A 22,496-nucleotide genomic window follows, 5' to 3' on the forward strand; every position below is an offset into this window, starting at 1 on the left:
TCTCCTTTTTCTTTTGTAGGCCACTGATCCTCTTTGTGCATCCTTTCAGGTTATGAACTGTCTAGGCCAGTGCTTCTCAAAGTCGGGCCGCCTCTGGTGGTGGTCTGGGCTGGTTTGTTTACCTGCCGCATCCGCAGGTTAGGCCAATCACGACTGCCACTGGCCGCAGTTCGCCGCTCAGGCTGGGGGCTGCGGGAAGCAGCGTGGGCCAGGGAATGTGCTGGCTGCCCTTCCCACAGGCCCCATTGGCCTGGAGTGGCGAACTGCAGCCAGTGGGAGCCGCGATCGGCCGAACCTGTGGACGCGGCAGGTAAACAAACCGTCCCGGACCGCCAGGGGCTTTCCATGAACAAGCGGCAGACCGGCTTTGAGAAGCACTGGTCTAGGCTACCATTCAAAACCCAGTAATCCTAGATTCAAATCTCCATGACCAGCCTTGCATGAAATAAACACGTAGGGGCATAATGCACCCCAAAGTCATTTTGGGATATTCTGTTTGGTAGAAGACAGTGCCTAGCTGCTTTCTCTGCTGGGACTGTTGAGAAAAACTTGTCACAGAAGTCCAAATTTAGGTGACTTTCTGCAAAATGTGGGCTTTTGTTTTCTTCTTTCCAGTGAAAATATAAGTCGAGCAGTTTCACCCAGTTCCTGCCTGGGTAGACTGTGAGGAGGGGGATGAGAGAGCAAGTCAAACTCAGTGACTTTGGGAAGTCTCTTCTTCCCTTCCCGTGGTATGCTCCCCCCTCCCCATCATTGCTGTCCTCCAGCAGGGGCCAGTGGTGTGGGAGTTTGCAGCAACATCAACCCCTACTGGCTCAGGGAACAGGAATCACAGTTAAACTACTGATTATGGCTCTTATACTTGTTATCCTCTCCACCAGAATCTATTCATCATCACATTTTTAAGGTGGCAACCACTATACTATCTGGATACCATTCATACAAATAATTATATTTTTCTAACAGTAGTACCTTGAAACCCCAACTGAAATTAGGCCCCACTGAACAACATGTAAGCAGGTGCACTGCACCCATGCAAAGCCTCGTTGACTTGACTGGGACCTCTGCACATTGCCACTTGCAGGAAAGAATACACAAGAAAGATAACATTTGAGGCAATATAATATCCACATTTTATGGATGGAAAACTGAGGCATGGAAAAATGAAGTGATTTGCACACCCCACGGGAAGTCTGTGGAAGAGCTGGAAATTGAACTCCGCTCTCCAGAGTCCCAATTCAGCACCTTAACCACCAGACCATCTTTCTTTTCCATCTTCAATGAATCTTAACAAAGAAAATGGAAAACCTGGAGTGAGAGGAAAAAAAGTCAATTCAGAAGCCAGGTGGATGCAATCAGACAGTTCATCACCCAGAAGAGTTTTTCTGGTTGGGACTTTGCAGATGCTAGTGCAGAGTAAAAGAAAACTCATCTTCAGTTGTGTCCCTGCTATGCTGTAGTTACAAGACCTCAATTGTGCAGTCAATAAGACTCGGAGCAGTAGCTCTCTGCAACAGTGCTCCTGCCTCCTTTTTTACTCAACGAGCAAAGCAAGTGTTATTGAGTAAAGGGAACAGATTGTCTAGTGTTAATGGTTACATCTTGCACATAATATATGAATACACAAAGCAGAAGGGGGAGGATTAAATTGTTCAGGGTATTTCAACCATGCTGAATGCATAGAAAGTATACGGAGTCCACAAACCGTGTCACTTCCATACTTCTGCAGCATATTGTTTTGCATCATCATATATGCTTTGCTGTGTTCTTTAGTGCAGATCTGCAAGTGTAGTAATGGCTAGAGAAAGGGGCAAAACCTGTTTAAACCTAGGTACCAGCATTGTCTTGACATGAGCACACAGGACCATTTCTTAATGAGCGAAGCGTAGGTTCCAACATGTCAGTCTTAGAGGAATTTACTCCCTAGAAGAGGGACCATGCCCTAAATAAGGAGTAATGAAATTGTAAAATACAAGCAAAATGACTGAGTTACTGGCTTAGTGGATCTGGGGGAAGCAGTAGATGTAATATCTTGATTTTAGTAAGGCTTTTCACACAGTCCCACATAACATTCTCATAAGCAAACTAGGGAATTGTGGCCTAGATGAAATTAATATAAAGTGGGTGAAAGACTGTACTCAGAGTAGTTATCAATTGTTTGATGTCAAACTGGGAGGGCATATCTAGTGGCGTCCTACAGGGGTCAGTCCTGGGTCGGGTACTAGTCAATATTTTTATTAATTACTTGCATAATGAGTGCTTAGTATGTTTATAAAACTTGCAGTTGACATCCAGCTGGGAGGGGTTGCAAGCACTTTGGAAGGCAGGATGAGAGTTCAAATTGACCTTGACAAATGGGTCTGAATTCAACAAGGTGAAATACATTAAGATACATGCGAAGTACTTCACTGAGGAAGGAAAAATCAAATGCACAGTTACAAAATGGGGAATAACTGGCTAGGTGGTAGTACTGCTGAAAAGGACTTGACAGTTATAGTGGATCACAAATTTACTGAGAATCAAGAATGTGATGCAGTTGCAAAAAAGACTATCATCATTCTGGGGCACATTAACAGTAGGGTTGTATGTAAGACATGGGAGGTAAGTGTCCTGCTCTACTCAGCACTGGTGAGGCTGCAGCTAGAGTACTGTGTACAATTCTGGAAGCTGCAATTTAAGAAAGAGGAGGACAAATTGGAAAGAGTCCAGAGGAGAACAAAAAAAATGATGAACACCTGACCTATAAGGAAAGGCTTAAAAAAGTGGGCATGTGTAGTCTTGAGAAAACAAGACTGAGGGGGAATCCGATACTTAACATATTTGAAGACTATCAGAGGGGTAGCCGTGTTAGTCTGAATCTGTAAAAAGCAACAGAGGGTCCTGTGGCACTTTAAGACTAACAGAAGTATTGGGAGCATAAGCTTTTGTGGGTAAGAACCTCACTTCTTCAGATGCAAGTAATGGAAATTTCCAGAGGCAGGTAAAAATCAGTATGGAGATAACAAGGTTAGTTCAATCAGGGAGGGCGAGGTGCTCTGCTAGCAGTTGAGGTGTGAACACCAAGGGAGGAGAAACTGCATCTGTAGTTGGATAGCCATTCACAGTCTTTATGTACATAGCAGAGGGGCATTGCTGGCACATGATGGCATATATAACATTGGTGGACGTGCAGGTGAATGAGCCGGTGATGTTGTAGCTGATCTGGTTACGTCCTGTGATGGTGTGGCTGGTGTAGATATGTGGGCAGAGTTGGAATCAAGGTTTGTTGTATGGGTTGGTTCCTGAGTTAGAGTTGTTATGGTGCGGTGCATGGTTGCTGGTGAGAATATGCTTAAGGTTGGCGGGTTATCTGTGGGCGAGGACTGGCCTGCCTCCCAAGGTCTGTGAAAGTGAGGGATCATTGTCCAGGATGGGTTGTAAATCACTGATGATGCGTTGGAGAGGTTTTAGCTGGGGACTGAAGGTGATGGCCAGTGGAGCTCTGTTGGTTTGTTTTTTGGGCCTGTCTTGGAGCAGGAGGCTTCTGGGTACATATCTGGCTCTGTTGATTTGTTTCTTTATTTCCTTGTGTGGGTATCGTAGTTTTGAAAATGCTTGGTGAAGATCTTGTAGGTGTTGGTTTCTGTCTGAGGGGTTGGAGCAGATGCGGTTGTACCTCAGCGCTTGGCTGTAGACGATAGATCGTTGTTTAACGAGGGAGATTGTTTAATCCACATCATTGGAAGTTTTTAAAAACAGGCTGGACAAACATCTGTTAGTGGTGGTCTAAGTTTGCTTGGTCCTGCCACAGGACAGGGGGCTGGATTTGTTGACTTCTCGAAGTCCCTTCCAGCCCTACATTCCTTGGATTTTTATGCTCACAACTACAGCTCCGGTGGGAATGCCTGCTCTCAGATTCTTACTATCCAGATCTCAAGACAACAGCCTCACCTGCTCATCCCAAGAGCTCTACACTTCAGCCTACTCTGTTCCTAGCAGTCACTTGAATTGAGAGAGGAAAAGGGTGGGTTTTGAAGTTAGATCCAGACTGAGTGGTGAGTAGTAGTGCAGAAAAAAGATCTCTTCCTCCCCATTCAGGTAGAGTATTCCAGCCCATTGGGCTCTGACATGTGCATTCCTCCTCAGAGGAGGAGAATTCACCCTTACTGTCTCCAAAGAATTCTCAGAAGATTGCGAACAAAATAACCAGAACTATTTTATTGGCTTTTTGAAAACCTCATTTATGCAGAGAGTTTTACAAGAGATTTTAGTCCATTCATCTTCTAATCACCTGGAATAAGGGTATTAACCATAGCTTTGATCCTTTGCCAGTGAGTTTGGGGGAGGACTGATTTCAGTGAGAACAGGATCAGGCTCCCATAAGCAGAACACTAATAGGACTGTGGGCAACAAAAGCACAATGCACATTTTCCCAGTGCTTATCTTACCATCGATCAAAATGAATGTAACAGATGCATAGCCACTCGGGACACTGGGCTTCAAACTTAGAAATATCACTACTATACAAATGTATTTTGCCTTGCAGGTTTTCATGGCTTTTGAGTATTTGAGGGCTTTTTTCTTTCCTTTTTTAAAAAAAGAAAAAAAACCCCAAACAAACAGACTACTAGTGCATATAATTTGACAACCCACTGTTTGAAAGCACTTATTATTCTTGATGTTTCTAATATGACTTGTTAATGCTAATTTGCCAGATATTTTCAAATGGAAGACGACAGAGAGGCACTGTTGCAATTCCATGCTTGAGTTAGTGGCCCATCAATATACAGTAGCTATATTCTGCACAGCACCCTCCACTGTGCTTCTACTGAGCGTACGAATGAGAAGAATCTGTCTCCTGTGAATGTACTTCAAGATTTTAATGGAAAGTACTGTATCTGATGTGAAAGCTAAAAACCAGCCACAATAAACAATACTTAAAAGTGTTGTTGGATTTAATATTAATATCCATATTAGGAACAGGGCAATCTTTGCATTTCTTCTGTTGAGATAAAGAATCTAGTATTTTTGGAATAACAGATGGAATTTGCTAAAGGAGTTTTTTTTAAATACAGCAAATCCGCTTCTTTGGGGTATGAAAAGTATGAACACTTAAGATTTTCCTGCAAACATACTAAAATGAAACATTAATTTTATTCTTACGGGCTGTGTCTATGAAAAAACAATAAAACACTGTAATTTAAAAAGTGGGCATTATTTGGAAAGAGATTTTTTTATACCTTAAACATCTTTTGGGATTAAGCTTCCTACAGTTTTCATCCTATTAATTCATGCTTTTTACGCTCTTGTTTACTCCTTTGCTTCTATTAGCAAGCTGACATTTTCAGATTTAAGAGCTACAGTATGCTCTTAACAAATTATGACTGTTACTTGCCTTATTTTAAGCTTGACATTGTCTTAAACTTATACATAAATCTTATGAACAGTTCTTTTCCCCAGTCCTGTTTGAAATATTTAATAATCCTTTATATAAAGTTTTTTAAACAGGAATACTTTTGTGGCATTTTTGGACAATCTTTTGAGTAGTCAGGACTGCATTTTGACGTGATGCTTAGAAAAAGTGCCCTTTTAATAGGCTAGCCATAAACATCCTGAATGCATATATAGTTTAAGACCTCGATCCTGGTTGCCTATTCAGAGTCCCTTTGACTTTGGTGAGATGTAAAGGTCATACTTTTGGAAATCTCTTCCAGATTGGGGCCTAATTATGGCAATATAAAATATAAAATTTAGGCTCAGATTTTTTTAAAGCTGTGCACCCAGCATGTATGCATGGTAACTGCACAAATAAGTCACTGGTTGGATAGCTATGCAGCTTTTGCATACTGAAAACAAGCCTGTCTTAATTAGCAACATATCATTGCCTTTTCTCCAAAAATGGCAACAGTTGTTTAAAAAGACAGGGAGTGATTCCAGTCTCACTCCAATGGAAATCGAAAACAGTCAGTTGAAGCCAATGGAGTTAAACTAATGAAAAGTAATGAATACGGAATCAGGCCTACAATTTACAGATAAGATCACTAAAAAGATACATGGCAACAATCTTGCAATATTTCTAGAGAGTGACCACTTAGGACCTATTCACACTGTGCCATGGTGCTGCGATCCCTCTCCTCCTGACCAAAAAACACCTTGTGAATTCCAAAAGTTTATACTCCTTGGGGAATTCTGCGCCACTGCGCAATGCAGAATTTTGCAGAAATTAACATTGTGCGTGCAGAATTTCTTTTCCCCCACAGAAATGGGTTACAGTGCTGCTAGCCACCACTAGGGGCTACTGGACCACACAGAGCCCAGCTCACACATAGAAGGCACTGCTGGGTGGAAGGGAGAGGGAGATAGAGGGTTCCTGGCAGTTGCAGTTCCCAGCATGCCCTGAGGGAAGGAGAGGGCGGTGCTCAGGAAACTCTATGCAAGCCTGGGACAGAGCAGCAGGTTGTTTCTCCCTCTGGGCTCCTGAGGAGAAAGGAGGCAGATGTCTGGACTCAGGGGGGCAGGCTGGGCTCGAAGGGGGGTGGGGTTGTGAAGTGGACAGAGAAACAGGAACTGGGTTGTCATAGGGGTTTCTTTAACACTTCACTCCTAGGGGAATTTGTGTGTGTCTGTATTGTTACAGACATACTTGCTGACAGGTATTTTGAAATAAATTATCAAAATAATTGAAATTCGTGTGATTATGTAGTGTTATTTTGACAAATAAAATTTTGCAGAATTTTAAAATATCATGCGCAGAATTTTTAATATTTTGGTGCAGAATGTTCCCCAGGAGTAGACAAGTGCGTGTTTTAAGTGGAAGCAGACAAAGATGTTGCTGCTAGAGTTGGTAAACTTTCTGGATAGCAATTTCACATTAGTCAGATTCAGTTTGCCTCAGCCCATATGGCAGCTGGGTCCCGTGCTTTTGTTCCAGAGCCTTAAAGATACCCCATCTTTTCCTTGTTACACATCCCACTTTTGATTCCCCCTGTGTTACCCACCATCTCAGTGCCACTGCATAGTGGCCATGACTAGTTGCTGTTGAATAATACAAAACCTACCTAGATTTAGTGAGCTGTTTCTGCAAAATTCCTTTCCATGCTAACCTGCATCTCCCAGATTCGAGTGTACAATGTGAGTAGTTCTATTGTTTTTATACCATATAAATTGATGTTTAAGTTCACTGGTCACATGTGGCAGTGTCATGTAACGTCTCTTCCAAATTAACTTAATGACTGTAGTACTCATCAGTCCAGGACAAGTTTTCCAGCACTGATTGCTATACTGAGAATGTACCAGACAAGGGCTTTATAAACCCCAAAGGAAAGAGATAAATAAGTGACCACAATTCATTAATGCAGCATTTAGACAATTTTCTGAAAGACTGACTGTGTGAGTTAGGCTAACCCCCAGGCAAGTTTAATTTATGCAGCTGCTAACCCAATCATACACTGACTTAGCTGCAATACAAAGAGATTTTTTGTAAGGACAAACTATTGTTGCAGAAATTCTTCAAGCTCTTAGCAATAATTGTCTATCCTTTAACAGCAAAACACTCAAATCTATTAGTGCTGGGTGACTTTTATGTGAAGGTGCTTTGGTTTTTACCTTTCAATTTATATTTGCTGGGACAAATGAAAGAGAAATGGCACCCTTCATTAAAAGGCTTTTTTTCCCCTCCTAGTAGGGAAATTTTTAATACCTATGGCTTGATAGCTGGCACTAGCAGTTGATTATTAACATTGTTTTTATTCTTTGTCATTATACCAACCTATTCGTACACATTCTGTATATACTGCTGTTTTGTTGACTTAAGTGCACACACACACGTCACTTGCACAGCTAAATCGATTCCAATGCCAGTCAGTTATTCTGTATGCTATCACCTCATACATCTTAGCAGAACTAAAATTCAGGGTCTTTTGCTCCTCCCACTAAATAACCAACACCTACATAGGTCCTACCATTGCAATCTCTGTTACCTTATGAGTATTAGGGCTTTTATAATTTGCAGGATACCACTATAGGGCAATATATTCAACACACACAGTAGTACATTGATCCCAAATTAAGTCTCTCCAAGGTACCTTGTATAGTACAATGTCATAATGGGAATGCATCCCCTGTACTACAGTTTGCTAGCCCTGCTCAGAGGCCAGTTTTGGAATTGCTTATTGATACACAACATAGGCTTTTAGGCACCTGGGTACTGATGCTTCCATGCAGAGCAGCTCTGCTTCCCATAGTAACATCATTGCTCCCTAAACCTATCCTGCAGCAGATCGGTCACCCCCCTCCTCCCCCGCCCCTTCCCTGAAAAAGCCTGCAAAGTGCCCTTTGTGATTTATGGAGTGGCAGGAGCATTTTATTTATTTATTAAAAACATTGAGATATGAAGGTGGAAGTATGGTGAAAGACTAAAAACTATTGGAGTATCCACAAAGTCACATAATATTGGCCTAACCTGGCAAAATGCTCAGCCCATCCTAGTTAGCACTGACAACCAGTGGTTAAGATAGCGGGTAGTACAGAAGAGCTCAGCTCCTCTTTCTGACAGCTGTCAGGAATGGCTCCCCATCCAGTTTCCATCTAATTTAACAACTGCCCTCTACCTCATGAAGTTCAGTCAGAGTTGAGGATACGCTCCATCTCTGAAAAGACACTCGCTGTCTTTCATATTCAGCCCTAACTGAAGACAGTTATTGACCTCGCTTATGTTGAACAGAATATTTCAAGTGGTGTCTTCACTATAATTGTTTTCCTAACTTGGGTTCTCTTCCAGCATATCCATTTTAAAATGAGTTTTCTCTAGGTATGTTGTCTCCATATTTTCATGGGGGAGACTTAGGTGATGAATCTGCCAGTTCCTTCCAAGTTTGAGAATGCACTTTTGAAAATAAAGAGAGGACTAACATTAAGCAGGCTTTGCCTTCAGCTGAATACTTTTTGTTCTGATTTCTTAGGACTCTGCACATCATCTATTTTCTTATGAGAAATTTAAATGTAATATTCCTGAAAATCATCCCCTGGAATCTCTTGTTCCATTTGGGCATTTATAACACACTTCCTTCCTGCAGCTTTTGAGTGCCTTGCAGAATCATGCTACTACCAACAGGTAGTCTAAACATTGGCATTAGTTGCCTTCATCACTTGCACTAGAGAAGGGATCTCTTGTTGTTTCATTTTATTTTCTTCGTTTTTTCCAAACTTATTTTTTTCTATTATGGTTGGAAACATCATAGTGAGCAAAAAAATAAAAAGGGGGGAGGGAAGTGTTTACACTTTATTCTGAAGAGATGGAATTCCCCAGCCTCCCAAGGTGACTCCAGCTCCCACTCATCTCACTTTGAGTGGGTTTTTCAAAAGCACCTAATTAACAGGCACAAGTCCCACTGAAAATCAGTCACATACATAAGTAATTCTGTAGTGTATAGCACCATAGAGTCCCATCACAATGAACAGCAAGCACATGAGTTACTGGCCAGCAATCTTCCTTCAGGTTTTGTGATCTTCACATAGCCTTGAAGCGTGCCACACTGCATTCCCATCCAGTTAGCTACACCGCTGAACCACACTCAGCAAGGGAAGCCTCTGCCCTGGCACCAATCCTTGCAGAACTTGCTTCAGCTCTCTGTTCATCCAACCCACATGTCCCACAAAATCAAGTTTTCTCTCTCTCATCATCTTGATGATATCTGGTATCACTCCAGTTAGGCTGTAAATTCAGGCAGTAACCTCCTCGTTAGTTGTGTGCAACATATAACTAACACCTAGCAATTGCATTTCAGTTCAAGGCTCTTTAATGTCTTCTTTCTTTAATGTTCATGTCTTGCATGCATATAGCAAGACACTGAAGACAAGAGACTGCAACAATTTCATTTTATATTTCATGGCATTACCTTTTGCTTCACCAAATAGGTCACTAGAGCAGCAGTCACAAGTCCAATTCTATGTCATATCTTTAAGTGGTGTTTAGTTATACAACCCAGTTATTTGAAGTGCTCAATGCCTCCTGACATTTAGGTAGAAAATATCTGCGCCTTTTCATCAGACTTAGATGTCACCATTGTCTTTAAAACGACAAGGTGGATGAGATCGTTTGAGCTACACAGAGCTCTTCTTCAGGTCTGGGAAAGGTACTCAGATGGAACAGATTGTTTACCATAAATAGTTAACCTTGAATGATCCTGTAGGGCACAAGTTAACTACTTATGCTAAACAATCTGCGTAGCTCAAAAGCTTGTTTTTCACCATCAGAAGTCAGTCCAATAAAAGATATTACCTCAACGACCTTGTCTCTCTCATATGCTGGGACTAACATGGCTAAAACAACACTGCAAACATACCTGTCTTTATCTTTGTCTTTTTGTGGGATAGCCTTAGACCAAAAGTCTCTGCATCTACCACTAATTTTTTCAAACAATTTTTGCACTTTTTTTTTTCTTGCCACAATCCAGTCAGATTTCATCAGGGAAGCCCTGATGACTAATTTTTCAACTACCAAGAATACGCCCTCCTGTAGGTTTCCATCCATGGCTTTTTAAAGATTTCTTCCAACACCACATTTGAATAGTAATAGTAATAGCATACAGCCCTGCCTGACACTTATCCTCAAGTCAAATCAACTACTTTGCTCGTGCCCCATAAAGACCAAAGCAGTTCTGTTTCCACAGAGATTTTGTATCAACATTATATTTTCACCAACTCCAGCCAACAGTATTGCTCAAAAGGTTTATGCAATATGCTATCAAAACCCCTTAGCAGAAGTCACAAAGACATGGACCACTTTCTCCTCATTCTCCAGTGCTTTCTCACATAGCAAATACAGATTGAATATTTGCTGCATACCTTTTGTTTTTGCCCAGAGAGTTCTCTACCTTGGGAACAATTCTCTTCAGAATGATGCACAGCAGTATTTTGCTAAAGTGTGTTAATAGGATTGTATGGTAATTTCCTTTTTATGAATAGGAACCATCAGGGACTATGTCCATGTCTTGGGCCATCTTACGGACTCCGTAATCACATTAACAATGTTATGATATGCCAGGATGAGTGTGTCTCCACCACTTTTAATTAGTTCTGCTTATGTGTTATCCAATCCAGGGGCTTTATTGCTTTTCAGTGTCTATACAGCTTCCTCAATGTCTTCAATCACAGGGGGAGCTTCTCATAGAGATCTCTTCTGCCATGTTCACTTCCAATATCGAGTTAATTTTGCTCATAGTCTATAGTTATCAGCAATATTTACCCCAAGTGTTTGGTGAAATGGTATTTTTCCTTCAAGGAAAACTTTTGAAAAGAGTCTTGATGGTTTGATAGGTCTTCCTAGCAGCATTTACTGCAAAGGAGTTTTGTGTATCAGTGCACTGTTATTCAAGCCAATCTTCTTTTGCCACTTTGAGTCCATCTCTTTCTCATGTCATACAGGAATATTGTTTTTTGCAGATCCATCTCTCATCCTTTTTGCTCTTAACTGCCTTTGTTGATCACACAACTCTATAATCTTCTCTGTGATCCAAGACTGCTGCTTTAGGGAAATGGATCCTAGGAGTTCATCCGCGGTCACTATAATGCTGCAAAAGATAGATCAGATATTGTGCTCTATGTTACCTATGCAGAGGTCAGCAGCTTTTAGCCTTTGTTCAATCATCTTCTTAAATTCCACTTGTTGGCTGCTGGTCCCAATATAGGCACATGATGGAATTTTCAAAATGATTAAGTTTGCCCTAAACTGCCCTACAGTGGGAGCAGATATACGCCAATACTGAGTCCTTTTGAAAATCCTTTCCAACGCTTCTAGCTTCCTTATTTCAAGTTTCCCCAACTATTTGTTTCATGGAGTTAATAACAAGAATAGATATATAAACATTTGACAAACAAAGATGTGTGTGCATACAAAGCCACTCTAAAAACCACTGTGAGGCAAATCAGAGCGCAATCTTGCTGAGTAACTGCAGCTTCCATTGTAGTCACTGGGAGCTGAAATCTAGCACATCACGGGATTGGACCTATTTTGAAAAGATCAATAAAGATGTTTGTTTGCCTAGAGCAGTTTTTAAAAACGAACCCTACAATAGTTTCCCCATATTAGGCAGGGGAAGTCATTATGCAGAAACGCCCTGCAGGGGGACTCCATACTGGTGTGTGCCATAGAGTTCTACTCTGCAGTCTCTCTCCATAGGCAGTAGAGTGAGGGGGCGTGGAACCAAGCTGCAGGAGTGAACAGTACATCTGCCTTTATGTAGCTCAAGAAACGTAAAACATTCTGTGCAGAGTCAGCATAAGGACCCCAACTGCAAACAATAATCATCATGCAGATGCAAAGCCATGCTGTGCCAAGCCTACAGGTAGCACCCATCACCATGGTATCTAGGCATGATTGGTTGTTGGAAACACTAAGGGAAATAATACATGGATATAAAGCAGTAGAACAAAAGCAGAGTTTCCATTCATATTCCTATTTAGCTGTTCTCCAGTATGCTTTGCTTTTTCCATAATTACTGGTTCCTTGTTAAGCTCAGCAAAGTGGCACCTTTGGTTTTAGTTTTCAAACTCCTATGACTTGCTGCCTTCCCCCCCCCGCCCCCCATCTGCTGATTTACACACTGGTCTCAGGACTGTCATTCGCACAAGCATTAAAATGGGCTAGGGCATCTGAAGCCAATCAGAATTTGCTTTTTGATTACATTGGATTTTCATGTATAGCTTCATCCAAGCTGCCCTAGGGCTGGATGAGATTGGAGCCAATAATGTGCAAGTCATTTATAAAGAACATTTTTCAGTGCGGGGAAAAAAAGAAAATTAAATCTATCTGCAGTAGAAAATAACTTACCTAGAGAAGAGAGAAAGTGTCACAGTTGGCTTCTAAAGCCATATGTCTACAGTGTTTAGAAACCAAGACTCCATTCAATAAAATCAGAAATGTACCCTTACACAATATGGGCTAGAAATATAATGTACAAATGATGGGATATAAGCATTAAACAAAGTTTGTTTTTGCGGTTTATTCAAAATTCTAATGAAAAAGCTAATGAAGTCTTTATAGGTAAAATTTTAGACGTAGATACATGTAGCCAAAGTGGGGGTAAACCAATCATCTGGACTGAATAACTGTCATGCTCTTTTTCTGCTTGTGGATATTCCATGAGAAGATTTAAATTTCCTTAAATAAATTTAAATAATCAATTCAACAAACATCCTTTAGATTTTGTGTTTTAACTCTTTGAATCAGACATGTATATTTGAGCTGTATTGCTTACTTGAGTGGTGATGCTCCTGTTTCCTGACTGGACAAGCAAACTAGCAATACTGGTTCAAATATTGATGCCTGTGACCTTGACATTCACTTTCTCTGAGCATTTTTGCCTGTAAGTACCTTTGCTTGAATGTTCACAGGAAATCCTACAGAAGCAGTACAAGAACATGGCAGAAACAAACTCATTTAAATATTCAAATTAATATTAGCAACTATTTTTGGTATTTAAATTGTAATTTAAGCCATTAATTCAATTCTTTCAGATAGCTAATTTTTATTATTTCAGTGTAAAATTAATCTGAGAGTGCTGTTCTGACAGACTTTCCCTCAGTATGTCAGAGTTAGTTTCTAAAAGATTGAGAAAACGGTCCTTTAAGTTAGAATTCTGGAGATCTCCCGTACCTTCTGCAAATAGGCTGTCACTGCCTGCCAGCATCTGATCACCAACATCTCCCCTCCTTAAAAGAATGTAAAGCAAAAACTGGTACATCTCAGGCGCTACTGTTTTAAGTTAGAATAACCCCAAAGGGAATACTCTATCAAGCGTTCAATAAAAACAGTTGAAGCTTATCTGAATCACAAACTTGATACTGTTCACCACAGAAATATTCTACTTCCAGATGACTTTTTGACCTTTATTTCCTCATCCAACTGCTATCTTCCTAATAATACAGTTTGGAGCTTCCCCTTCATTCCCTCCTCCTATGATTAAGAAAGTAATCTCTCTCCTTGGGTTGGAAACTTGAGATTTTTAACCCATTGTCTGCCTCTCACTTCAATTATATAGTATATGCTATAGAAGGGATTCCACAGGAGTGAACACTTGGAGCAGAATTGCCTTGTCTGGTTTGGTGCACACTGCCAACTGCAGTTGTCTCTAAAATCCACCCACGCCTGAAGGAAATGATCCCATAGTTGTTCTAGATGATGTTGTGGTATCCTCCCGCACTGAGGATACCTCTCGGGGGTTGAGGAGGGGGGAGAGGAACTCCAGTTATTAGGATGAGACAGGTATTAGTAATGGGTGATTTGATCATTAGAATGAAGTGTAAAAATATAATTGGAAGGCCAAATAAGAATTTGAAGAACAGCTAGCCAAAGACTCAAAAAAGTAATAGCAAAATTTTTTTGAAATACATCAGGAGCAGAAAGCCTTTTAAACAACCAGTGGGGCCACTGGACTATCGAGATGCTAAAGGAGCACTCAAGGACGATAAGGTCATTGCAGAAAAACTAAATGAATTATTTGCATTTGATTACCTGTTCATTCCCTCTGGGGCACCTGGCATTGGCCACTGTCGGAAGTCAGGATACTGGGTGTAGTAAGATGAGGCCCTGAAACATAAGCTCTTGTGTCAGAGGCCCAGTCTGAGGCCTGAAGCCTGAACCAAAGTACTTCCAGGCATTGCTAAGCAAAAGCTGTGCTGTGAGCCAGAAGCAGGCCTCACTCACAGAAGTTGGCGAGAAGAGGGTTGCTAGACACAGGTGCATTCACATATAAGCACTAATAAGAGGAACTTGTGCCAAGATGGCACCTGGACAGCCCGATACAAGGACACTCCACAGACCTAACAAGGCAGGTGCATCTTAAAGACAGGACAGCATGATGGATAGATCTGTTTGTCTGAAACAACATGATCAAAGGGGAGACAGCACCCTAATGAGCCAAGAGGCTGTACCTCAATACGTCAGTAGGGATGAGTAATCTGTCCTGTAACTGTATAAAAGTAGGTCCCGGAGTGCGCATCTTTGTCTGGCCTAGGGGGCAGTAGAAAGTCCCACCACTGACTGAGCCGGTCCATTGCCAGGGGGCACAAATTCGTAGTATGTCTTGTACAGTCTACGGGAAACTATTACTGTGCTTCGTTTGACAATAAAACTGGCTCGGGTTCCTTCATACCTTACTAGAATCTGTGGTCTTTGGGGGTTCTCTTGGGGTTTGCTGTGTCAGCGATCTGCACACAGAGGGAACACGCACGCAGCCGACTGTTATTGAACAAGAGCAGAGCACCACACCGATAGCTACTGACAACATTGGACTAGATGGACCTTTGGTCTGACCCAGTATGGCGATTCTTATGTTCTAAGGGATATTTCTGAAAACCATTACCTGGTTTGTTTATATTGTGGCAGCTTCTAGGGGCCTTTACTAGGTTGAGGCCCCAATGTAATGTGCATAGCACAAACATAGAAAATGGCATTCCTTGACCCAAAGAGCTTACAGTCTAAGAAATCTTACTAAAGATTACAATCTAACAGTTTTACTAAAGAATGGCATACTATTTCTCCATTTCCATTTGCCCTTTATTTCAAATATAGTCGGTCTATATCTGCTTTCTAAGTAAAGGTAATTAAGATAAGTACATCTGATTGGGAGTTCTCTCATCCACAAGTACCCTGGAGTATGATTTCCCCAAGCATCCTTGGTTCTGGTGAACATTGTCATAATCCTTATAGTATGAGCCTAAGCATCTCCTAGTAAATTCCCAGAGGACGAATCTTGACACCCTTACTCAGTTTTGCCCCATTCCTTACTGGGGTCTCATTGATTTCAATAACTGTATCTGCCTTATGTGGTAGACTGTCAGTACCTTTACAATGAGTTTAAGAAACTTGATCTGCGTTCTCCAATTGCCACTGAGTAACAAACTTAGGTATAGCTGAAATTCCCACCATAAGTACCACTAGAGAAAAGGAGTCTATATGGTAGCATCATTGCCACTGTAACACTATAGGTCTCTGAACTGGAGAAACAGAATAGGTTAGTGTTGGAATGAGACTTGTGAAGAGCTGAAAATAAACTATGCCCTGAAACTTTACTAAGGAACCTCAAGACATTGGCTGGTTTGGTGCTACATGTGTCTACGCGAGAATCTAACAATTAAAGTCCTCCTTCTACCACCAAGATTGGGGTTATACAGAATACTGAACTTTGATTGCACACACAAAACTACATTCACAATATACAGAGGAAATTATCTATCACTAAGTTTGCATATACAAAACATTCCATTATAGAGTTTTGGTTTGGGTTTTTTAGAAAGCAAACATCAAGAAGTTTTCTGTCAAGAGCCTGGCATATGCCTTGAAGGCACATTTAATGACTCAAGAAATTTTAATAGAATAGGTTTCCCAAATAATGTCAAACATTTTACTTTAATTCAAAGGCTCTCTTTTATGAATAACTTCAGTCTAATGTGACACCTACAGTTGGCAAGCTTTGCATAGTAATTAGGAAATGCTGTGAATACTGTACCCACAGATGCTCAATGCAATGCAAACAGCTACATTTAGGAGATGTTTTGTCAAATACTGGGCTCAGACAAAGCCCTCACAGAAGTTGAGTGGGAATGGTTTCTGGGTAAGGACTGCAATATTAGGTTCCACAGTTTGTAGGCAGTAGCGATGATGACAATCTGGAGAGGAGATAGTTTCCAGCAATAGGGAGAAACCTCTCACAGTAAGAGAATGAAGATACCAAGCAGGAGATCTTTTGTAGAGTTCTATATGTAAGATACTGACAAAGTGTATGTCATGACCCTGATTCATTAGAGTACAACAGCCTACTTCTGTTTCTAGCTAATGGAGTTCCGTCTTTATCTCAGGTGATCTGCAGTGGGATGGTACAGTTTCTAGATTCAAATTTTGAAAGCCCATATGGGAGGTTGTTCCATATATATTTAAAAGAGCCTTTTCATTAACAGAAACACATTAAATGGATACTGAGGATAGTATATTATATAGATTTATCTTACACTGTCCAACCTATTGGAATAATGGATCCTATCATCATAGGGGAGATCCAGCCATTGATATTTTGGGTCAGTGGAAGCTAAAATAGGAGGCAACTTCCAACCATGTGGGGAGTCTGAGGAGGAGGAAGAGAAGTAGCTCAGTCATTATGAAGTTTGTGCTCACTATATGACACACAGAAATAAAGATCAACGTTTTGAAAACTAAAATAAAATGTCATTAGTCCAATAAACATTCATAATCCATTCATTGTTTAAATATCATATTGGAAATTTGTATTTTAAAAATTATTTTCCAGGCTAACTTGTATTTTATCAGTTTTGTTTAACCTCTTTTTTGTACATCAAATCTATTTGCATTTCTTATGCAGACTTGGAGTTTCTGATATACAAGGGTCTGACCTCCAAAATTTTCATTTGGATTTGACTCCCTAGATAAAATCCAATCACTATTGTTTTGAGTGCAGTTAGATCCTAAACCAGTAGACCCCATTCTCAGGAACTGGGTGAGATCAGCCCAGGATGATGGAAGTCCTGGAAGATTTTTCCAATGGTCAGTTGAAATTTGAAGAGAACATCTTGCAAGATTTCAGTGCCATTGAACCTAAAATATTACATTGGCTTGGCCTTGAGCCGAAAAGTGAACACAAGCCTTAAACCTAATCAATACTGAGTTCAGAACGCTGATTTCCCTGGCCTACCTCCAGTTCAAAACACATTTTAGTGGATTTCAGTATCTTTAGTGTTTTGCAAGAAAAACAAGACAACACGCTTCAACGTTAAATTTTCAGTTAGTCTTTTTGTGATGTATTTGTAAATTAAGTGTTTTGTTTTCTAATGGTTATATATGTTTTAATGTTCAGTCAGCTAGGAATATCAAAAATAGTTCTAATTTGAATCAACTGTAGAAAAGAGCTTCTACCGTACTTAAGTGGAATTTTCATTTAAGGAATTTGGAAAATAATTAATTTAATTATTTTAAATAACTTTGTCTAGAGAAGGAAGAAATGAAAGGAATGTACATGAAAATGAACATATGAAATGTACAAAAATGTATATGAAATAAACATAACATCTGTCCTAATCTGCTTTTCAGGCACCTCTCCAGATACTGATTTGGGTTAACCAACTCATGCAGCAGAGCTTTGTACAAACACTCGGAACAAAGGAGAAGAGTGAAGAGACTCTGAAAAGCATCTTCCATATTCTGAATGTCCAAGGGTTCCAACCTAAACTTTAATTTTTACTTTTTTTTCTTGATACTGATTTATATATTCAGTCTTTTGCTATTTTAAGGGGCTAGGCAGTTGAACTTACTAGCAAACCAACATGGCTAGGATTAGATTGATTTTAATAGCTTGCCTGTTGGTGCTAGAATTGCTAATGAATTCAGTAACTGAGCCTTCCATACAGAACAATGAATGTCCACAGCTTTGTGTATGTGAAATCAGGCCATGGTTTACACCGCAATCGACCTACAGAGAAGCTACAACAGTTGACTGCAATGACCTTCGTTTAACAAAAATCCCCAGCAATCTTTCCAGTGACACTCAAGTTCTTCTCTTACAAAGCAACAACATTGCAAAGACCACAGATGAACTCCAACAGCTTTTCAATTTAACAGAGTTAGATTTTTCACAGAATAATTTTTCTAGTATCAAAGATGTGGGGCTCTCAAATCTGACTCAGCTCACTACTTTACATCTGGAGGAAAACCAGATAACAGAGATGACTGACTACTGCTTGCAGGACCTTTGCAATCTTCAGGAACTATATATAAACCATAACCAGATTAGTAGCATCTCTGCAAATGCATTTTCTGGCCTGAGGAACCTTTTAAGACTTCATCTTAACTCTAACAAATTAAAGGTTATTGACAGTCGTTGGTTTGATTCTACTCCTAACCTGGAGATCCTTATGATTGGAGAAAATCCAGTGATTGGAATATTAGATATGAACTTCAAGCCACTCTCAAATTTAAGAAGTCTGGTTTTGGCAGGTATGTACCTCACTGATATTCCTGGAAATGCATTAGTAGGCTTGGATAGTCTTGAAAGTCTTTCCTTTTATGATAACAAACTAGTCAAGGTTCCTCAGCTTGCTCTTGAGAAAGTTCCAAATTTAAAATTCCTTGACCTCAACAAAAACCCAATTCACAAAATCCAAGAAGGTGACTTTAAAAATATGCTGCGGTTGAAAGAACTTGGGATCAATAATATGGGAGAACTAGTTTCTGTTGATAGGTATGCACTAGACAACCTACCTGAACTTACAAAGCTTGAAGCTACCAACAATCCAAAGTTGTCTTATATACATCGTTTAGCATTTCGTAATGTTCCTGCTCTGGAAAGCCTGATGCTGAACAACAATGCTTTGAACGCAGTCTACCAAAAGACAGTGGAATCCCTTCCAAATCTGCGTGAGATCAGTATTCACAGTAATCCACTCAGGTGTGACTGTGTCATTCACTGGATCAACTCAAACAAAACCAATATCCGTTTTATGGAACCTCTATCAATGTTTTGTGCTATGCCACCTGAATACAGAGGACAACAGGTGAAAGAAGTGTTAATACAGGATTCAAGTGAACAATGTCTTCCAATGATTTCTCATGACACTTTTCCAAATCATTTGAATTTGGACATTGGCATGACAGTGTTTTTAGATTGTCGAGCCATGGCAGAACCCGAACCAGAAATTTATTGGGTAACTCCACTTGGAAATAAAATAACAGTTGAAAGTCTCTCAGACAAGTACAAGCTGAGTAGTGAAGGTACCCTGGAAATCTCGAATATTCAGATTGAAGACTCTGGAAGATATACATGTGTTGCTCAAAATATAGAGGGGGCTGATACAAGAGTAGCTACTATAAGAGTGAATGGAACTCTTTTGGATGGTACACAAGTGCTGAAAATATATGTCAAGCAAGCTGAATCTCATTCGATATTAGTTTCTTGGAAGGTTAACTCCAATGTCATGACCTCCAATTTAAAATGGTCCTCAGCCACTATGAAGATTGATAACCCTCACATTACATACACCGCGAGGGTCCCAGTTGATGTACATGAATATAACCTCACTCATTTGCAGCCATCCACAGATTACGAGGTCTGTCTAACTGTATCAAATATCCATCAGCAAACTCAAAAGTCTTGTGTTAACGTTACAACAAAAAATGCAGCTTTTGCCCTTGACATTTCCGACCAAGAAACCAGTACCGCCCTTGCAGCTGTAATGGGTTCAATGTTTGCTGTGATCAGCCTTGCCTCCGTCTCTGTTTATATTGCTAAAAGGTTTAAGAGAAAAAACTACCACCATTCATTGAAAAAGTATATGCAAAAGACCTCGTCAATCCCACTGAATGAGCTCTATCCTCCACTTATTAATCTCTGGGAAGGTGACAGTGAAAAAGACAAGGATGGTTCTGCAGAGACCAAGCCAACCCAAGTTGACACATCCAGAAGCTATTACATGTGGTAACTCAGAGGATATTCTGCTTCTGGTAGTAAGGAGCACAAAGGCTTTTTTGCTTTATTCTGCAAAAATGAAAAGTTGAAGACTTTTGTATTTTTTTGACTTTGCTAGTTTGTGGCAGAGCGGTGAGGACAGGTGGATATTTCAGAATTTTTTAGTATAGCGTATCGCAATTGTTTGACACAAATGGCAGCTTCACCTAGCTTCCAATTTTTTTTTTTTTTTTTTAGTTGTGCTAAACTTAATGCTGTTCTAACTACAGTACTGAATAAAATTAATGACAGGCTGGGGTTACCTTGTGATTCACCGCTAGCACAGCCTCTTTCTTCTGAAGCCATCAGTAGAGAGTACAGTATCCTGCAACAGCTAACATACAGTTTTGAAATGGCATTGAACCAGTTTTATAACACTCTGGTCTAAAGACTCAAACTGAGAAAAGAAGACTAGATCTTCAGTGATGTTAGTTGACTGTACTGTAATGTTGTATCAACTGATTTGAATGTTTTTGACTTTAAACAATGACTTTTTTCTTTTTTGTAATAGTTGAAAAGGCTTAGGTACACCTAACAGGCAATAGAAATATGTACATCTGATTTTTTTTTTTAAATGTAACGAACTAAATGTTAATTATCTTCTTTTTATTATATTTAGTAGACACTTTTAAAGAATACTAGCGTTTTGTTGTGCTTAATCCACCAACACATGGTATATAATGAAGGCAAAACTATAATAAATTACAGTTTTGTTCTGATTTTTTTAAAAAGTCACAATAATGTATTGTTTTTAGTTGCCCCTAAATGGTGATCATGTTTTAATATAAATATATCCAAATTATTATGTAACATGGGGGAGGGGGTTAAAGTCAAATTTCAACAGATTTTCAGTTTTTGCTCTAAAGAAGAAATATCTATTTTAACTGGGATGTTTTTTCTGCACTGTTTTTCAATATTAATAACAAAGTACTGCAGAGTACCTAATCAGAAAGATTTCAAGAGTAAGGGCTGTAACTGTATCACATGGAAAAATCAAAACTGCCTTAGCACACGGGGCTGGACTAAAGGACCTCTCGTGGTCTCTTCCAGCCCTATAGTTCTATGATACAACTTAGGTACACATCAAGAAAATACACTGAACATAGCACATTTTCCTTTCTGTACACATTTTTGTTTATATTATAAGCTAAGTTATACATGAAACAAGTGTTTGGCTATCACTGACAATTAAAGAAGAAAGGCAACTCAACATCACTAAAGTCAATTATAGTTGAATCCACAAATGTTTACCTGTTAAAAAAAAATCCATGTTATTTGGATTACTGTCTTTTAAAGGATCAGTTAGAGTATTTACAACTCAGATACAATATCTCGTGGAATGGGGGCTTATCAGCCAATATCTATTTTATAGACTTTCATATGTGTAGTTCAAAATATTTTACCAAATTACAGAATAGGTTAAGATGGTACAAAATTACAGAAAACAGTGGTGTGAATACATGAATAATTTAGAGCTGGATTTTCAGATGCACTCAACCTTGGCCTTTCTACTCTCATTAAAATCCTTGACAGGGACTGTTCATTGTGAGGTCACAAAGGGGACAGGGTTTCTAATGAAGCATCAATTGTAGTCATGCCAGATGCCAAGTGAGGAAGCTGAAACTTTTGTGTAGTATGTTAATTTTCCACCACCCCTCTTCTCCTTAGCCAAAAGGCGGCTAAGTGCTGACTCTGCAATGATCATTAACTATATGCAATGTGTGGGATGTTTTTGCATACCGATGAGCTATTTTTGAGTTAATGATGAGCACAAATAAATTGTCTGAATGCTGGAATCGTAGTTTTAATTTTTTTAAAAAAAATCTTCAATAACTCAAAAATCATATTTCCCCGAAACTTTCGTATGAAACTATCCACCCTTGTCTCAAGTTCAAAGAATTCTTCAGACAGTTATGTCTGAATATGAGAAATAAAGTCTCAACATCAACCTAAGCACTAGAATAAATTGCCTAAGGAGGCTGTGGAATCTCCATCATTGTCTAACCT

General features: G+C 39.8%; 1 protein-coding gene across 3 annotated transcripts in view; it reads left to right on the forward strand.

The window, feature by feature from the left end:
- LRRN1 (leucine rich repeat neuronal 1) overlaps positions 1–22,285 on the forward strand; it is a 34,495-nt gene extending 12,210 nt beyond the window's left edge. For all 3 annotated transcript variants that reach the window (XM_034776391.1, XM_034776394.1, XM_034776393.1), the window contains exon 2: positions 18,080–22,285. In XM_034776391.1, coding sequence (XP_034632282.1) covers positions 18,313–20,463 — 2,151 coding nt within the window. In that variant the 5' untranslated portion in view covers positions 18,080–18,312 and the 3' untranslated portion in view covers positions 20,464–22,285. The remainder of the gene's footprint in view (positions 1–18,079) is intronic.
- The last annotated feature ends 211 nt before the right edge of the window (positions 22,286–22,496 follow it).

Source organism: Trachemys scripta, chromosome 7, assembly GCF_013100865.1.
Source record: "Trachemys scripta elegans isolate TJP31775 chromosome 7, CAS_Tse_1.0, whole genome shotgun sequence".
Lineage (NCBI taxonomy): Eukaryota > Metazoa > Chordata > Testudines > Emydidae > Trachemys > Trachemys scripta.